This window comes from Geotrypetes seraphini, chromosome 12 (genome assembly GCF_902459505.1).
Source record: "Geotrypetes seraphini chromosome 12, aGeoSer1.1, whole genome shotgun sequence".
NCBI classification, from domain to species: domain Eukaryota; kingdom Metazoa; phylum Chordata; class Amphibia; order Gymnophiona; family Dermophiidae; genus Geotrypetes; species Geotrypetes seraphini.
In genome coordinates, this window is record NC_047095.1 from 58,918,526 (window position 1) to 58,935,922 (window position 17,397).

Genomic DNA, 17,397 nt, shown 5'->3' on the forward strand with positions numbered 1-17,397 from the left:
ACTTGATAGTCGCACACACAAGGGATGATACTGTCTGCACATACTATAGCCTTAATAGCAGGACATGTTTATCCACTCCTACCCTAGCTAACTTACAAGCACTATTCTGACTTTGTGCAACTTTCTTCAAATTAGTCCCCTTATTTTCTAACTTCTGTTACTCTATTAGGAGATACTCCTTCCATTAAAATGTTTTAATGCATATTTTGATGGCATTGTAATGTAGCATACTATGCTATACTATGTATTGTTAATTGAATATTTTTACTATTGTAATTGTCTATTGCTTAGGTTTGACTTATTCTTGTTGTACACTGCCTTGAGTGAATTCCTTCAAAAAGATGGCAAATAAATCCTAATAAATAAAAAAGTATTTATTTACTGGGATTTATTAACAGCATTTATGAAAAAGATTCACCCAAGATGGGCTTGAGTGATTGACATAAAGCTTATAATTTTGTTAACAGCATTACAATATTAAAATGACCAAATAGAAGCAAATCAATGAGGTAAACTTGGAATCGCAATTTGAATTCTAGTAGTAGGACTAACATGATACAGTATCAGAAATATAGACATTTTAACAGCACTAAAAGGTATCATCTACACGGGAAAATTGGGAAAATCTCTCTTCTTCAGAATCACAGGGCTTTGGAATAATCTTACTGCCCCACTACGGAATCAGGGCTCCTTCCATAAGCACCTGAAAACTAGACTTTTCACAAAAATGTAATGCTCTCCTCCCCCTATACTACTCAACCTCCATACCCAATGTGTTATTCCTTCCTATATTAAGCTCTTGTAAACCGTGCTGAGCTCTGTAATTATGGAGAGGATGCGGTATATAAACTTAAGGTTTAGTTTAGTTTAGCGCTATAAAACAATCATATATGATGATGTCAGAATACGAATGATATCCAAATAGGGCAATCCAAAAAGGACAACCTCTACGATATTGAAGACAACACAATGTAAAGTAGAGATATAGAGACCTTTCCAAAGGGATCTTTATTTAAATTCTGAACCAATACTGATTCTGCACGGCCAGTGTTTTGGCACAATATGAGTGTCGCCTTCAGGAGTCCAATCTTTAATGCATTCGCATATGGATAGATCAGACCAGCATGACAAAACATGGATATGATACTCCTGATGTCAGCAGAATATAAATGAAACACCTTAACAGATCCATGTCAGAACATTCAAATAATGGATACTGTATGATGCCAACACTATTGATATAGTACAATGAAACTTCTTAATATGTAGATGAGGGGTAAGTACAGCTGAGAGATATAGACAGGACAAGATAGTAGAGACCCAGGAGACCCATTTTTTCTTTATAAATCTTTATTCTTTAGCACTCTCCAGACCAGTAGAGGTTAACTTTACGAATGGGTATATATCTAATCATGACCAGCAGGTGGAGACTGAAAACAAAACTTTGGGACAGTATATCCTAGCCCCTCCTCTCTATTTCCCTCAGTCTTCTTTCAGTCTCCAGCAGGTGTTGAGTGATCTGTACCCATCTCCCTTGGTAGGGCTGTTGGAATTTGTTTAGGGGGTTTTTTGTCCCTGTTTTTAGCCGGACGGAGCTTGGGCGGACTCTGTTTGGGGGTTCGTCCGACCTCGGGGGTGTCAAACCCGGCGGGTCACGAGCGGGGTCCCTCCCCCCACTTCCTCCACCTCCCCACATTTTTTTAGAGGAGCCTCAGCAGTAAGCCTTGCCCCCTAAATCAAGCAAGGCATATTGCTTTGAGAGCCTGTGGAGTCTGTTCTGTAAAAAAAAAAAAAAAAAATCCTGAGGTAGTGCTGGTCTGGAGGGTTGTATCCCTTTAAGAAAACTGTATTTTACTGTATTTTTTCACCTAACCGGCACTTTTTTGCAGCTAGGTCGCGTATGGAGCAATGAGCACTTCTAAAGGGAAAAAGTGCTCATTGTGCTCCAGACGCGAGGCACTCGCGGCCGGCCTGTGCAAGCGGTGTTCAGGCCGGTGCGGTGGAGGAGCTCCGTCGGCAGCGGCTGCAGGCGCCCAGAGCTCCCCGCCGATGGTGCCTCGCGAGTCGGCAGGGAACGGTGGGGAAGCCCGGTCTTCTCCGTCCGCCCACGGAGGGATTCCCCGAACCGCCGACGGTCGGGTTTTAGAGGATTCCCTCTCAGCTGATTTTTTGACAGCTGATGCCGGCTTGCCTGCTTTAGCGGCTGAGACTATTCAGGTTTCTCAGCCGCTTCAGGCTATGGAGGGAGCTTTTTTGGCGGGAAAACCGCCATCTTCTCTGTCTGGCCCCTCCATTTTGTCTTCCACCTCAGGTGACCTTCCCCCTGTTTTGACTATGCAGGGGCAAGGTTCTGCTGGGTCCCCTGCTGTGGCAGGGAGAACCTTGGGACCCTCGGGGGGTTTTTCTCCTGAATTTTTCTTTTCTTTATGCAGAGCCTATTTTCAGGCGGCTGGGGGTCCCGGTTGCGCCCAGGGGGTTTCGGGGGGTGGGTTTTCCTCCGCGCTCCCTGCGGCTTTGCCTCTCTCGTCTGACGTGACGTCCCCTCCGCCGCCTCCCTTGTCCAAGCGTCCGCGGGTGTCGTGGGACGAGACTTTGTGGTCGGAGGAACGTGTCGGTCTGGAGGAGGACCTGGACCCTTCGGAGGAATTCCAGGACTCTGGAGGGGACGGAAGCTGGCGGCGGGTTGTCGGATTTCCCGTTCTCCAGTGACGAGGCGTCCGTGGTGCGCCTTTTTCAGAAAGATGAGCTGCCTGACCTTATTCAGCAGGTTTCTGCGTTTTTGCGTTTTGAGGACGCGCCGCCGGAGACTCCGCGTGTGGGGGACCCCCTGTTACGGGGGATCCGTTCCGTTTCCCGCTCTTTTCCTATGCATCAGGATATTCGGGATATTATTCTGGAGCAGTGGAAAACGCCGGAGACGCCGTTTCGGCTGGCGCGCAGCATGGCTCGCCTGTATCCCATTCCGGAAGGGGATCGGGCTACGTTAGCTTCGCCAGTCGTGGATGCGGTGGTCTCGGCAATTTCCAAGCGGCATACCGTGCCTGTTGAGGGCGGTTCTGCCTTGCGGGACTCTGAGGAGCGCAAATTGGAGAGCATCCTTAAGCAAAATTTTCAGGTCTCTGCCTTTGGGGTCCAGGCGGCTATTTGTGGGGGACTGGTCGCTCGCGCCGTGTTTCGGTGGGCGGAGCGGGTCTTGGATCGAGAGTCTGACGACTGGTCTCTGGTGGATCAGGAGGTAGCGAAGATTGAGATGGCGGCCTCATTCCTCTCAGATGCTCTATATGACTTGGTGCGGATCTCGGCTAAGTCTATGGCTTTTGGCGTGGCCGCAAGGCGTGTGTTGTGGCTGCGCGCTTGGGCGGCGGATGCTGCGTCCAAAGCTAAGCTTACTGAATTTCCCTTTCGGGGGTCGTTTTGGTTTGGAGAGGACTTGGATAAGTTGATTCAGACTTTGTCGGACTCGAAAGTTCCCCGTCTGCCGGAGGACCGTGCCCGTCCGGCGTCTCGGGGGGGTGCGGCCCGGGGGCGTTTGCGGGATTTTCGCAAGTATCGCCCTGGGCGTGGGGCTGCTTCTTTCCAGTCTCCGGGATTTTCCCGGGGTCGGTTCTTCCAGCGCATGCAGCCCTTTCGGGGGGCCCGTCGGGGGGCAGGGAATCCCTCCGCCGGTTCCCCCGCTTCCCGTCCTGCACAATGACGCCTTGCCGGCGCCCCCTTTGGTTCCGGTGGGGGCCCGGCTGCGCGAATTTTTCCCCAAATGGGCCGAGATCACGTCCGATCAGTGGGTCCTGGAGGTGGTGCGGGACGGTTATGCCCTGGAGTTCGCCCGCTCTCTGCCGGATTTTTTCCTCGCTTCTCCATGTCAGACTCCGGGGAAGACGCAGGCTTTTCGCCAGACCCTTCAGCGCTTGCTAGATCTCAGGGCAGTTGTTCCGGTGCCCCCTCCGGAGTGGGGCACGGGCAGGTACTCCATTTACTTTGTGGTGCCCAAGAAGGAGGGGACCTTTCGGCCCATCCTCGATTTGAAAGGGGTCAACAGGGCTCTCAAGATTCCCTCTTTCCGTATGGAAACTCTGCGGTCGGTCATTCTGGCGGTTCAGCCGGGGGAGTTTCTCACTTCTCTCGATCTGACGGAGGCCTACTTGCATGTTCCCATTCGGGCCTCTCATCAGCGTTTCCTGCGCTTTGCGATCTTGGGTCGGCACTTTCAGTTCTGTGCGCTTCCCTTTGGGCTGGCCACGGCTCCTCGGACGTTCACCAAGGTGATGGTGGTCGTCGCGGCAGCCTTGCGGTCGGAGGGCATCCTGGTACACCCCTACCTGGACGACTGGTTAATTCGGGCAAAGTCGTTGCAGGAAAGCTCCCGGTTTACTGCTCGGGTGGTGGAGTTTCTCCGGTCGCTGGGCTGGGTGGTCAACCTTTCCAAGAGTCGGTTGGTCCCGGCTCAGCGTCTGGAGTACCTAGGGGTGCTGTTCGACACCTCTTTGGGGAGGGTCTTCCTCCCAGAGGGCCGGGTGAGCAAATTGCAATCTCAGATTCGCCTGCTTTTGGCGTCCCGGTGTCCTCGGGCGCGAGATTTCCTCCAGGTCTTGGGGTCGATGGCGGCGTCCCTGGACGTGGTGAGGTGGGCGCGGGCCCACATGCGTCCTCTCCAGTATGCTCTGCTCCGGAGGTGGTCTCCCCAGAGGCACGGGATGGATGTTCCGGTCCCCCTGCGAGGCTTGGCGCGCTGCAGTCTGCGTTGGTGGCTCCAGACCCCTCACCTAGTTCAGGGGGTGGGTCTGGATCTCCCGCAGTGGACGGTGCTCCTGACGGATGCGAGTCTCCTGGGTTGGGGGGCTCAGTGTTTGGGTCACTCAGCTCAGGGCACCTGGTCCGCGGAGGAGGCCGCCTGGTCGATCAACGTGTTGGAGACCAGAGCGGTCCGTCTGGCGCTTTTGGTTTTCCACTCCCTGTTGCTGGGCAAGTCGGTCAGAGTGCTGTCGGACAATGCCACGGCGGTGGCTTAGGTCAATCGTCAGGGGGGCACCAAGAGCACTCAGGTGGCGCAGGAGGCGGCTCTGCTCATGGTTTGGGCGGAATCCCATCTGCTGGACCTCTCGGCCTCTCATATAGCCGGAGTAGAAAATGTTCAGGCAGACTTCCTCAGTCGTCACTTTCTAGATCCAGGAGAGTGGTGTCTCGGCGCCGAGGCGTTTCAGTTGATAGTGCAGGCTTGGGGGCAGCCCCTGATGGACCTGATGGCCACGGGTGGCAACGCCAAAGTGCCCCGCTTCTTCAGTCGTCGCAGGGACGGTCTGGCCGAGGGTCTGGATGCTCTGGTCCAGCAGTGGCCAACGGAGGGGCTGTTGTATGTGTTCCCTCCTTGGCCGCTGGTGGGCAGAGTGCTTCTTCGCATTGTTCACCATCCGGGTTTGGTGGTGCTGGTGGCGCCGGATTGGCCTCGCCGTCCGTGGTATGCGGATCTGGTGAGGCACCTGGTAGCGGATCCTCTTCCTCTGCCTCTCTCGGACGACCTTCTGATGCAGGGTCCCATTCCCATGTTCGACCCGTCTCCCTTCTGTCTTACGGCGTGGCTCTTGAAAGGGGTCGCCTTAGCAAGAAGGGATATTCAGACAAGGTGATCTCTACACTGTTGGGGTCCCGGAGGCTTTCTACCTCTCGGGCTTATGTGCGGGTTTGACGTCTCTTTGAGGAATGGTGTCGGGCGCGGGGAGTGACCTCTTTTCGCGCTTATCTGCCTAACATTCTGGAGTTCTTGCAGGATGGCCTGGATAGAGGCCTGGCTTGGTCTTCTCTCCGGGTTCATATTGCGGCCCTGTCGGCCTTTCGAGGGTTGGTGTCAGGTCAGCGTTTATCGGCTCTTCCTGATGTGATTCGGTTTTTGCGGGCGGCCAAGTTGCTTAGGCCTCCCCTACGGCCCTCGGTTCCCTCTTGGGATCTTAATCTGGTTCTCTCTGTTTTGGTGCGTCCGCCTTTCGAGCCCTTGGACGACTGTTCTTTGAAGGACCTTACTTTGAAGGCGGTCTTTTTGGTGGCCATTACTTCTGCTAAGCGTGTTTCTGAGCTGCAGGCTTTCTCTTGTAGGGCTCCCTTCTTGGAGTTTTCTAGGGAGCGGGTCTTCTTGCGGCCTGTTCCTTCCTTTCTGCCGAAGGTTGTTTCTCCTTTTCATGTCAATCAATCGGTGGTTCTCCCGGTCTTGGGTGGTCGGGAGGGCTCTTCTGAGCAACGGCAGCTGCGCAAGTTGGATGTCGGTCGGGTCCTTCGCTCTTATGTGCAGCGGACCCAGGAATTCCGGAAGTCCGATCATCTCTTTGTCCTCCTGGCGGGTCCTCGTCGGGGAGCGGGCGCTTCTAAGGCTACTATTGCGCGCTGGATCAAGGAGACGATTGCTTCCGCTTATCTTCTGAAACAGCAGCCTGTTCCGGAGTTTCTCAAGGCTCATTCCACTCGGGGTCAGGCGGCTTCTTGGGCTGAGTCGTCGCTCGTGCCTCCAGTGGATATTTGTAAGGCTGCGGTTTGGTCCTCCTTGCATTCCTTTGTTCGTCATTATCGGGTTGATGTGCAGGCGCGTCGGGACGCGGTGTTCGGTGAGCGTGTACTGGTATCGGCCCTTCGGGGGTCCCGCCCGTGAGAGGGACTGCTTTGGTACGTCCCATTCGTAAAGTTAACCTCTACTGGTCTGGAGAGTGCTAAAGAAGGAGAAATTAGGTTCTTACCTGCTAATTTACTTTCTTTTAGCTTCTCCAGACCAGTAGAGGTCCCCACCCTGTCTGTTGTTGTTGTTGTTGGGGCTGTTGCGCGGGCAGTTTTTGGTTTTTGCTGCGGGTTCTAGTATTTTTCTAGGGCCGGGGAGAATTGAAGAACAGCGGCTGTGGCTCGGCTGGCTTAGCTGGCGAGCTGTGGGGACATTCTTCCTTCGGGAATTTCTCCTCTGCATTTTCCAACAGCATTTTGGGTATGTTATTTGTTACTCCTTTTGGAGTATTGTTTTTTCTCTCTGTTGTTTTCCAGTTCTTGGTTCTGCTTGGCTATTCGGCAGACTGAGGGAAATAGAGAGGAGGGGCTAGGATATACTGTCCCAAAGTTTTGTTTTCAGTCTCCACCTGCTGGTCATGATTAGATATATACCCATTCGTAAAGTTAACCTCTACTGGTCTGGAGAAGCTAAAAGAAAGTAAATTAGCAGGTAAGAACCTAATTTCTCCTTCTCTGTCTGGCCCCTCCATTTTGTCTTCCACCTCAGGTGACCTTCCCCCTGTTTTGACTATGCAGGGGCAAGGTTCTCCTGGGTCCCCTGCTGTGGCAGGGAGTCCCTTGGGACCCTCGGGGGGTTTTTCTCCTGAATTTTTCTTTTCTTTATGCAGAGCCTATTTTCAGGCGGCTGGGGGTCCCGGTTGCGCCCAGGGGGTTTCGGGGGGTGGGGTTTCCTCCGCGCTCCCTGCGGCTTTGCCTCTCTCGTCTGACGTGACGTCCCCTCCGCCGCCTCCCATGTCCAAGCGTCCGCGGGTGTCGTGGGACGAGACTTTGTGGTCGGAGGAACGTGTCGGTCTGGAGGAGGACCTGGACCCTTCGGAGGAATTCCAGGACTCTGGAGGGGACGGAAGCTGGCGGCGGGTTGTCGGATTTCCCGTTCTCCAGTGACGAGGCGTCCGTGGTGCGCCTTTTTCAGAAAGATGAGCTGCCTGACCTTATTCAGCAGGTTTTTGAGTTTTGAGGACGCGCCGCCGGAGACTCCGCGTGTGGGGGACCCCCTGTTACGGGGGATCCGTTCCGTTTCCCGCTCTTTTCCTATGCATCAGGATATTCGGGATATTATTCTGGAGCAGTGGAAAACGCCGGAGACGCCGTTTCGGCTGGCGCGCAGCATGGCTCGCCTGTATCCCATTCCTGAAGGGGATCGGGCTACGTTAGCTTCGCCAGTCGTGGATGCGGTGGTCTCGGCAATTTCCAAGCGGCATACCGTGCCTGTTGAGGGCGGGTTCTGCCTTGCGGGACTCTGAGGAGCGCAAATTGGAGAACATTCTTAAGCAAAATTTTCAGGTTTCTGCTTTTGGGGTCCAGGCGGCTATTTGTGGGGGTCTGGTCGCTCGCGCCGTGTTTCGGTGGGCTGAGCGTGTCTTGGATCGAGAGTCTGACGACTGGTCTCTGGTGGATCAGGAGGTAGCGAAGATTGAGATGGCGGCCTCATTCCTCTCAGATGCTCTATATGACTTGGTGCGGATCTCGGCTAAGTCTATGGCTTTTGGCGTGGCCGCAAGGCGTGTGTTGTGGCTGCGCGCTTGGGCGGCGGATGCTGCGTCCAAAGCTAAGCTTACTAAATTTCCCTTTCGGGGGTCGTTTTTGTTTGGAGAGGACTTGGATAAGTTGATTCAGACTCTGTCGGACTCGAAGGTTCCCCGTCTGCCGGAGGACCGTGCCCGCCCGGCGTCTCAGGGGGGTGCGGCCCGGGGGCGTTTGCGGGAATTTCGCAAGTATCGCCCTGGGCGTGGGGCTGCTTCTTTCCAGTCTCCGGGATTTTCCCGGGGTCGGTTCTTCCAGCACATGCAGCCCTTTCGGGGGGCCCGTCGGGGGGCAGGGAATCCCTCCGCCGGTTCCCCCGCTTCCCATCCTGCACAATGACGCCTTGCCGGCGCCCCCTTTGGTTCCGGTGGGGGCCCGGCTGCGCGATTTTTTTTCCCCAAATGGGCCGAGATCACGTCCGATCAGTGGGTCCTGGAGGTGGTGCGGGACGGTTATGCCCTGGAGTTCGCCCGCTCTCTGCCGGATTTTTTCCTCGCTTCTCCATGTCAGACTCCGGGGAAGACGCAGGCTTTTCGCCAGACCCTTCAGCGCTTGCTGGATCTCAGGGCAGTTGTTCCGGTGCCCCCTCCGGAGTGGGGCACGGGCAGGTACTCCATTTACTTTGTGGTGCCCAAGAAGGAGGGGACTTTTCGGCCCATCCTCGATTTGAAAGGGGTCAACAGGGCTCTCAAGATTCCCTCTTTCCGTATGGAAACTCTGCGGTCGGTCATTCTGGCGGTTCAGCCAGGGGAGTTTCTCACTTCTCTCGATCTGACGGAGGCCTACTTGCATGTTCCCATTCGGGCATCTCATCAGCGTTTCCTGCGCTTTGCGATCTTGGGTCGGCACTATCAGTTCTGTGCGCTTCCCTTTGGGCTGGCCACGGCTCCTCGGACGTTCACCAAGGTGATGGTGGTCGTCGCGGCAGCCTTGCGGTCGGAGGGCATCCTGGTACACCCCTACCTGGACGACTGGTTAATTCGGGCAAAGTCGTTGCAGGAAAGCTCCCGGGTTACTGCTCGGGTGGTGGAGTTTCTCCGGTCGCTGGGCTGGGTGGTCAACCTTTCCAAGAGTCGGTTGGTCCCGGCTCAGCGTCTGGAGTACCTAGGGGTGCTGTTCGACACCTCCTTGGGGAAGGTCTTCCTCCCAGAGGGCCGGGTGAGCAAATTGCAATCTCAGATTCACCTGCTTTTGGCGTCCCGGTGTCCTCGGGCGCGAGATTTCCTCCAGGTCTTGGGGTCGATGGCAGCGTCCCTGGACGTGGTGAGGTGGGCGCGGGCCCACATGCGTCCTCTCCAGTATGCTCTGCTCCGGAGGTGGTCTCCCCAGAGGCACGGGATGGATGTTCCGGTTCCCCTGCGAGGCTTGGCGCGCTGCAGTCTGCGTTGGTGGCTCCAGACCCCTCACCTAGTTCAGGGGGTGGGTCTGGATCTCCCGCAGTGGACGGTGCTCCTGACGGATGCGAGTCTCCTGGGTTGGGGGGCTCAGTGTTTGGGTCACTCAGCTCAGGGCACCTGGTCCGCAGAGGAGGCCGCCTGGTCGATCAACGTGTTGGAGACCAGAGCGGTCCGTCTGGCGCTGTTGGCTTTCCACTCCCTGTTGCTGGGCAAGTCGGTCAGAGTGCTGTCGGACAATGCCACGGCGGTGGCTTATGTCAATCGTCAGGGGGGCACCAAGAGCACTCAGGTGGCGCAGGAGGCGGCTCTGCTCATGGTTTGGGCGGAGTCCCATCTGCTGGACCTCTCGGCCTCTCATATAGCCGGAGTAGAAAATGTTCAGGCAGACTTCCTCAGTCGTCACTTCCTAGATCCAGGAGAGTGGTGTCTCGGCGCCGAGGCGTTTCAGTTGATAGTGCAGGCTTGGGGGCAGCCCCTGATGGACCTGATGGCCACGGGTGGCAATGCCAAAGTGCCCCGCTTCTTCAGTCGTCGCAGGGACGGTCTGGCCGAGGGTCTGGATGCTCTGGTCCAGCAGTGGCCAACGGAGGGGCTGTTGTATGTGTTCCCTCCTTGGCCGCTGGTGGGCAGAGTACTTCTTCGCATTGTTCACCATCCGGGTTTGGTGGTGCTGGTGGCGCCGGATTGGCCTCGCCGTCCGTGGTATGCGGATCTGGTGAGGCACCTGGTGACGGATCCTCTTCCTCTGCCTCTCTCGGACGACCTTCTGATGCAGGGTCCCATTCCCATGTTCGACCCGTCTCCCTTCTGTCTTACGGCGTGGCTCTTGAAAGGGGTCGCCTTAGCAAGAAGGGATATTCAGACAAGGTGATCTCTACACTGTTGGGGTCCCGGAGGCTTTCTACCTCTCGGGCTTAGGTGCGGGTTTGGCGTCTATTTGAGGAATGGTGTCGGGCGCGGGGAGTGACCTCTTTTCGCGCTTCTCTGCCTATCATTCTAGAGTTCTTGCAGGATGGCCTGGATAGAGGCCTGGCTTGGTCTTCTCTCCGGGTTCACCTTGCGGCCCTGTCGGCCTTTCGAGGGTTGGTGTCAGGTCAGCGTTTATCGGCTCTTCCTGATGTGATTCGGTTTTTGCGGGCGGCCAAGTTGCTTAGGCCTCCCCTACGGCCCTCGGTTCCCTCTTGGGATCTTAATCTGGTTCTCTCTGTTTTGGTGCGTCCGCCTTTCGAGCCCTTGGACGACTGTTCTTTGAAGGACCTTACTTTGAAGGCGGTCTTTTTGGTGGCCATTACGTCTGCTAGGCGTGTTTCTGAGCTACAGGCTTTCTCTTGTAGGGCTCCCTTCTTGGAGTTTTCTAGGGAGCGGGTCGTCTTGCGGCCTGTTCCTTCCTTTCTGCTGAAGGTTGTTTCTCCTTTTCATGTCAATCAATCGGTGGTTCTCCCGGTCTTGGGTGGTCGGGAGGGCTCTTCTGAGCAACGGCAGCTGCGCAAGTTGGATGTCGGTCGGGTCCTTCGATTTTATGTGCAGCGGACCCAGGAATTCCGGAAGTCCGATCATCTCTTTGTCCTCCTGGCGGGTCTTCGTCGGGGAGCTGGCGCTTCTAAGGCGTCGATTGCGCGCTGGATCAAGGAGACGATTGCTTCCGCTTATCTTCTGAAACAGCAGCCGGTTCCGGAGTTTCTCAAGGCTCATTCCACTCGGGGTCAGGCGGCTTCTTGGGCTGAGTTGTCGCTCGTGCCTCCAGTGGATATTTGTAAGGCTGCGGTTTGGTCCTCCTTGCATTCCTTTGTTCGTCATTATCGGGTCGATGTGCAGGCGCGTCGGGACGCGGTGTTCGGTGAGCGTGTACTGGTATCGGCCCTTCGGGGGTCCCGCCCGTGAGAGGGACTGCTTTGGTACGTCCCATTCGTAAAGTTAACCTCTACTGGTCTGGAGAGTGCTAAAGAAGGAGAAATTAGGTTCTTACCTGCTAATTTACTTTCTTTTAGCTTCTCCAGACCAGTAGAGGTCCCCACCCTGTCTGTTGTTGTTGTTGTTGGGGCTGTTGTGCGGGCAGTTTTTGTTTTTTGCTGCGGGTTCTAGTATTTTTCTAGGGCCGGGGAGAATTGAAGAACAGCGGCTGTGGCTCGGCTGGCTTAGCTGGCGAGCTGTGGGGACATTCTTCCTTCGGGAATTTCTCCTCTGCATTTTCCAACAGCATTTTTGGGTATGTTATTTGTTACTCCTTTCGGAGTATTGTGTTTTCTCTCTGTTTTTTGTCCAGTTCTTGGTTCTGCTTGGCTATTCGGCAGACTGAGGGAAATAGAGAGGAGGGGCTAGGATATACTGTCCCAAAGTTTTGTTTTCAGTCTCCACCTGCTGGTCATGATTAGATATATACCCATTCGTAAAGTTAACCTCTACTGGTCTGGAGAAGCTAAAAGAAAGTAAATTAGCAGGTAAGAACCTAATTTCTCCTTCATTTTCTTATGTTACAACAAGTGTTTTTAAATAAATTCATTATAAACTTGAACAAACACACTTGATTAACTCACATATTAATATCAAATTTAACATTTCTTTAGAAAATCAATATATTATAAAGTTATTGAATATAATAATCTCCCATCCCTCCCTCCCTCCCTATCAATACAGAATGAGAAATCTTTATTCATTTTCATGTTACATCAAAAGAAAATATAAAATTCATATTAATATTTCAGAAAACTAAATTTATATAATTCTTAGTTAATATAATAATAACCCATCCCCTCCCCCCTCCCTTCTATTCAGTAATATATGAATTAAATTTTTAAATTTATTCTTTCCATATATCATATTATATATCAAGTATTAATATATTATATAGTATTTAGAAATATGATCTCATCCATTTTTCTCTCTAATCAACTTCTATATATGGGAAAATTAATCATTCTTTACAATATTCAGTTAATGGTTTCCATATTTTTTGAAATTCATTTATATGAGCTCCATTTTGTATATATGGCATACAGAATTCCACCAGAATGTGTAATTTAATCTGTCATGTTTTTTCCAATTGAATGTGATTTGTTGTATTGCTATTCCAGTTAAAATAAAAAGAAGTTTGTTATTATTTGATGATATTTGACTTCTTGCTCTCATTGTTGTTCCAAATAATATAGTATCATATGTCAAGGCTACTGGATTTTCTAGCATTCTATTAATTAATAAGGAACTACTTTTCAGAGTCTGACTTTGCCCAACTGCTCTGAGACCTAGTACTCTCCCGCATGGATTACTGCAATGTGCTATTCAACGGTCTCACGGTGAAGAATGTATGATGTCTCCAGCATGTTCAAAACGTGGCGATAAGGCTTCTGAAAAACCTCTGTGCCCGTGACCCTGTCTCTCAGGCTCTAACGTTGGCTCACTGGCTGCACATAACCAAACGTTGTGTCTTCAAGGGCTTGATGCTAGCATTCAAATCCTTGCATGACATGGCACCAGCCTACATGACGACTAAGCTTCCTCCATATGTACCGAACCGATCCCTTCACTCCAGGATGAAATATGCCTCAAAATGCCCCCTGGTCGTGCCCTTCAACTGCAAACCACAAAGCGGCGGTCCTACTCACACTTCATACTGAACCACTGGAATCGGCTGTCCCCCCAGATCAGATCCCTGGAAGGACTCCTCAACTTTAATAAGCAATAAAAACATACCTCTTCACCTAAACCCCAACCCTTGACCGATAGACTACAAAGAAATATATATTGGTATCGGAATCGGTATGCGTCACATAAAGATAACTTGTTTCATACACTTTAACTTTCTGTTTGTCAAATTAGGACATAACTTGTACTGAAAACCTTGTACCGTAAGGACAACTATAGCAAATTTTAACCAGTAAACTGTATATTATACATATTAATATTAAACCCTAGTATGTATCAAGTTAGGATAAAAATTTGTATCGTAAACTTGTACAGAAATTAGATATGTTAAACCTGTAACCCGTTCTGAGCTTCTGGGGGACAATGGGATAGAAACTGAATTATATAAATAAATAATCAGGCTTAGGCAGATACTCCATATACTTTATAGTGCCCACAAGAGATTCAGAAAACTGGAGGCCAATTCTGGATCTCAAGTTGGTCAATGCGGCCCTTAAGATACCCTCTTTCCGCATGGAGACGGTACAGTCGGTCATTGCTTCAGTGGTGCCGGGGGAATTTCTCACCTCTCTTGATTTGATAGAGACCTGTCTGCATATTCTCATTTTTCCAGAGCACAGGTAGTTCTTGCAGATCTATGTTCTGAAGCAGCACTTCTAGCTCTTGGCCCTACTATTTGGCCTGGCCACTGCACCACATACCTTCACCAAGGTAGACCAAGCAGAAAGGCCTACAGTTGGAAGGGAGGAAGCGCTCAGGGAGGAAAGGAGGCAATTGAGACAAAGCACAGATTTTTGGCTTCAACAGTACATGATCATTTTTGACCAAAAATAACCTATCAGCTGAAACCAGGCAAAGAATGGATTTTGGTCTAATTTCCGCACTGAAACTTGAAATTCAATCAGCCTCTAAGATAAATACAACAGATTGAAGGCCCTAATTATCATTCTGCAGTTGGATATTGCCCAATAAGAACTTAACAATATCAACAATAAATTGTGGTTGGCACGTTCTACTAATATTTATAATTTCTATAGCGCTGAAAGGCGTATGCAACACTGTACATTTGACATGTAATGGTAAAATGCTCTGCACAACTGTAGAAGTGACTGTACCTTTCTAGAAGTGTCACAAGTTGATTATATCATACCATTCAGTGGTGATGGTAAAATTGGGAATAGATGTAGACAACTTAAAGCCAGGGTTGACCCTGATTGTCTTTGACTGTGCTTCAGCCCTGTACTACATTTAGCTGCTACACCCTAGCCATCTTGAGAATGAATTTGCAGCTGGCCTTGTATGCAACCCAAACAATTCCTTACAGTGCAGCATTTGGCAAAGGGGTTACTTCAGCACGCTTTTGGTCTTTGCACAAATCCCAAGGTGTTTGTCCTTGCTTGCAATTTTTGACATATATAATTCATTTTCCATATTAGAGTGGGCCTGCCACGTTGCATCCAGTTGCCAAAAAACCAGCCCACATGCCTGAGAAACCAACACAGGTTGTTAAACCACTTCTAGTGCCTCTTGATGGAGAGCAGGGAGAAAAGTCTCCTGGGCAAAGAAAGAGAGGCATACAGCCCCTACCATCTCCTGGCAGGTCTCCATCCACAGAACAGATTTCTTCTACAGGTAAACTACTTTTTGCACTCCAGGTTCTTCGTTGTTAATGTTGGTTTGCTTGGTTGGATTTGGGTGGTTTTTTTTTTTAATTTCAAAGAAGTTGGAAATAGCAGACGACAAACAATTAACAGAAATACAACACAGAAACAGTAAAGCTAAGGATAACAGTAAAATCTAGTAGACATACCATGTATTTATTAAATCAACTAGCAAATGATCAATTCAAGTCCTAGTATTCAGTTACCTCCAATAATACAAAATTTCTCCCTCTCTTACAAGAATCGCAATCATCATCATCATCATAAGAAAGGGGAGGAGAAAAGGGAGAAAGAACAGGATAGTTAATTAACATATCTTATTCTTAAGCTGTCCCCAGACTTTCTTCCATTTAGACTGCAGTTTATTTCTCCATTTCATATATTTATCAAAGCTTAAGTAACCATTTTATGTGTGGAGATCATACTTGGCTCCTTCCATGTTTCAGTCAAAACCAATTTAGCTGCACTTAAGTAATACAGAACAAAGAACTTAACTGAAGCAAAATCAGGGATCATTCTATTCCAAAGAACTTGCACGCCAATAGGCAACTTAATTTGAAATTGGATACTCTTCCAGTAGGCCCTGACCTTTGGGCAAGACCACCATATTTGTAACAGAGTTATCCTCCCACCATGCAACCTCCAGCAAGTAAGAGAGACAACAGGATACTAACAGTTATTCTCTCTGGAACTAAATACTAATAATATAGTATTTTAACATGATTCTCCTGAATACTTATTACAGTACACTGCCAGTTTGGGAAGCAGAGGCTCCATGGCTGCCTATTCACTATCCTCATAAGTGACCCCGATTTCCTTTTCCACATGATACTGTGGTGAAAGTCAAGGGAGCCCAAGGCTATGAGAAAGCTATATAAAGTAGAAACAAGAAACCTCATTGAACAAAAATCTTCACAGATGCTCTTCATAAGAGCATTCCCAGTTGTTCACTGTTGATGTTTTATCCTAGTGGTTCTATAAGTGACCTACAAAGAACCCCGATCAAAAGACAATAGAAAATATAACATTTTAGTCAATCTTGGTTCAATCCCCTTGCATTTCCTATGGCAAAACTGCCAGTTTGATAGCAGTTGGTAGCATTTGTGCTTACTTGAAACGGCCTTTAGCATTGTTGCTTGCTTGAAGTAATGGTGTTGTATCATGGCAAGGAGGTCAAAGGTTTCTTAAAGATGCTTGGTTGACTTTTTACCTTTTTTACTGTATTTTTTTTCTGATGTGTTATTTTTATTATGTGTTCTATTTTCATGTATGTTGTGTTGTGAACTGCCTAGTTGGCTTCAGTGGGTAGTTTATAAATATAATTAGTTAATAAACAGGCTATAAGTGAAAAATAAATAAGCAAAATCAAATAAATGCCACAGCCCTTTTAAATATTGTATATGTGTAATAAAGCTGAAAGATGATGAGAGATTTTATTTGCATACATCCTTAAATTTCCTTTTTCAGCAAAGGAACATCTTGAATTCCTGGAAAACAGAAAGAAGCAGTATATGAAGGCTGCAGTACAGGCCAAACAGAGGAACGATCTTGAACAAGCAAAGTTGTATTTAAAAACAGCCAAAAGCTTTGATCCTCAAATTGAACTGGCAAAGAGTGGCAAGTCTGTGGACATTTCAAAGGTTAGAACCCAGCCCTTATGTACAGATTCTCTTGAACATTAATGGGTTCAATTTTCAAAGCTGCGTATTAATACAAAATCTGCAAGTACTGTTTCTTTTGGGCTTTGCAATGGTTCACAAAAGTAAGGTACGCGCATACTTTTTAAAATCTGCTGCAGGTAAGGTACTCACCTGCTTTTTCTGCAGATATTTTTCAATGAAGAGCATGGATAGTTTTGAAAATAGGAATATTCTGTGCATTGTTGTCAACTCTTCCTGCCTGCTACCACTTTTTTCTCATAGGTAAATATACACATGCTGTTGATCCCTTTATGTGCTTTTATTAGTGTACAGGGTGAGTAATTTAGGTCTATTTGCCCAGATAGATTTCTCCCACCAGATTAGTCCACACACATGGTCTTGGGTTCTGGCCAGCAGATGGAGACAGAGAAACAGAAGCTTTAGGACTCTATCTTGTAAAAGGGTACCATATAGACTGCAGCTTTCCAGTATTCTCTGTCTCCAGCATATGATAAATGAGCAACTTGTGAGAGTCTGGCTCAGTTTCTGAGATACAACTCTAAATATAGCTCTATCTTTGATAAGACTCATGCATTCAAGCACAGATTTCACCATATCTATCACTATAGACCTCAGTAGTACCACCTGTATGTATATTAAACTTTATACACATACAGAAACTAGGCACCAAAGTTCTTCATTGGTCTCAATATTTCAACTATTTTTTAAATACTTTTTATATATACTTTCAACTTTTATAAATATTATAAATACTCATCT

At 49.5% G+C, this 17,397-nt stretch overlaps 1 protein-coding gene across 2 annotated transcripts in view; it reads left to right on the forward strand.

Moving 5' to 3' along the window:
• The window catches only part of CC2D1B (coiled-coil and C2 domain containing 1B), a 154,860-nt gene that overhangs the window by 102,036 nt on the left and 35,427 nt on the right, over nt 1-17,397 (forward strand). For both annotated transcript variants that reach the window (XM_033916368.1, XM_033916367.1), the window contains 2 exons: nt 14,753-14,948; nt 16,445-16,617. In XM_033916368.1, coding sequence (XP_033772259.1) covers nt 14,753-14,948; nt 16,445-16,617 — 369 coding nt within the window. The remainder of the gene's footprint in view (nt 1-14,752; nt 14,949-16,444; nt 16,618-17,397) is intronic.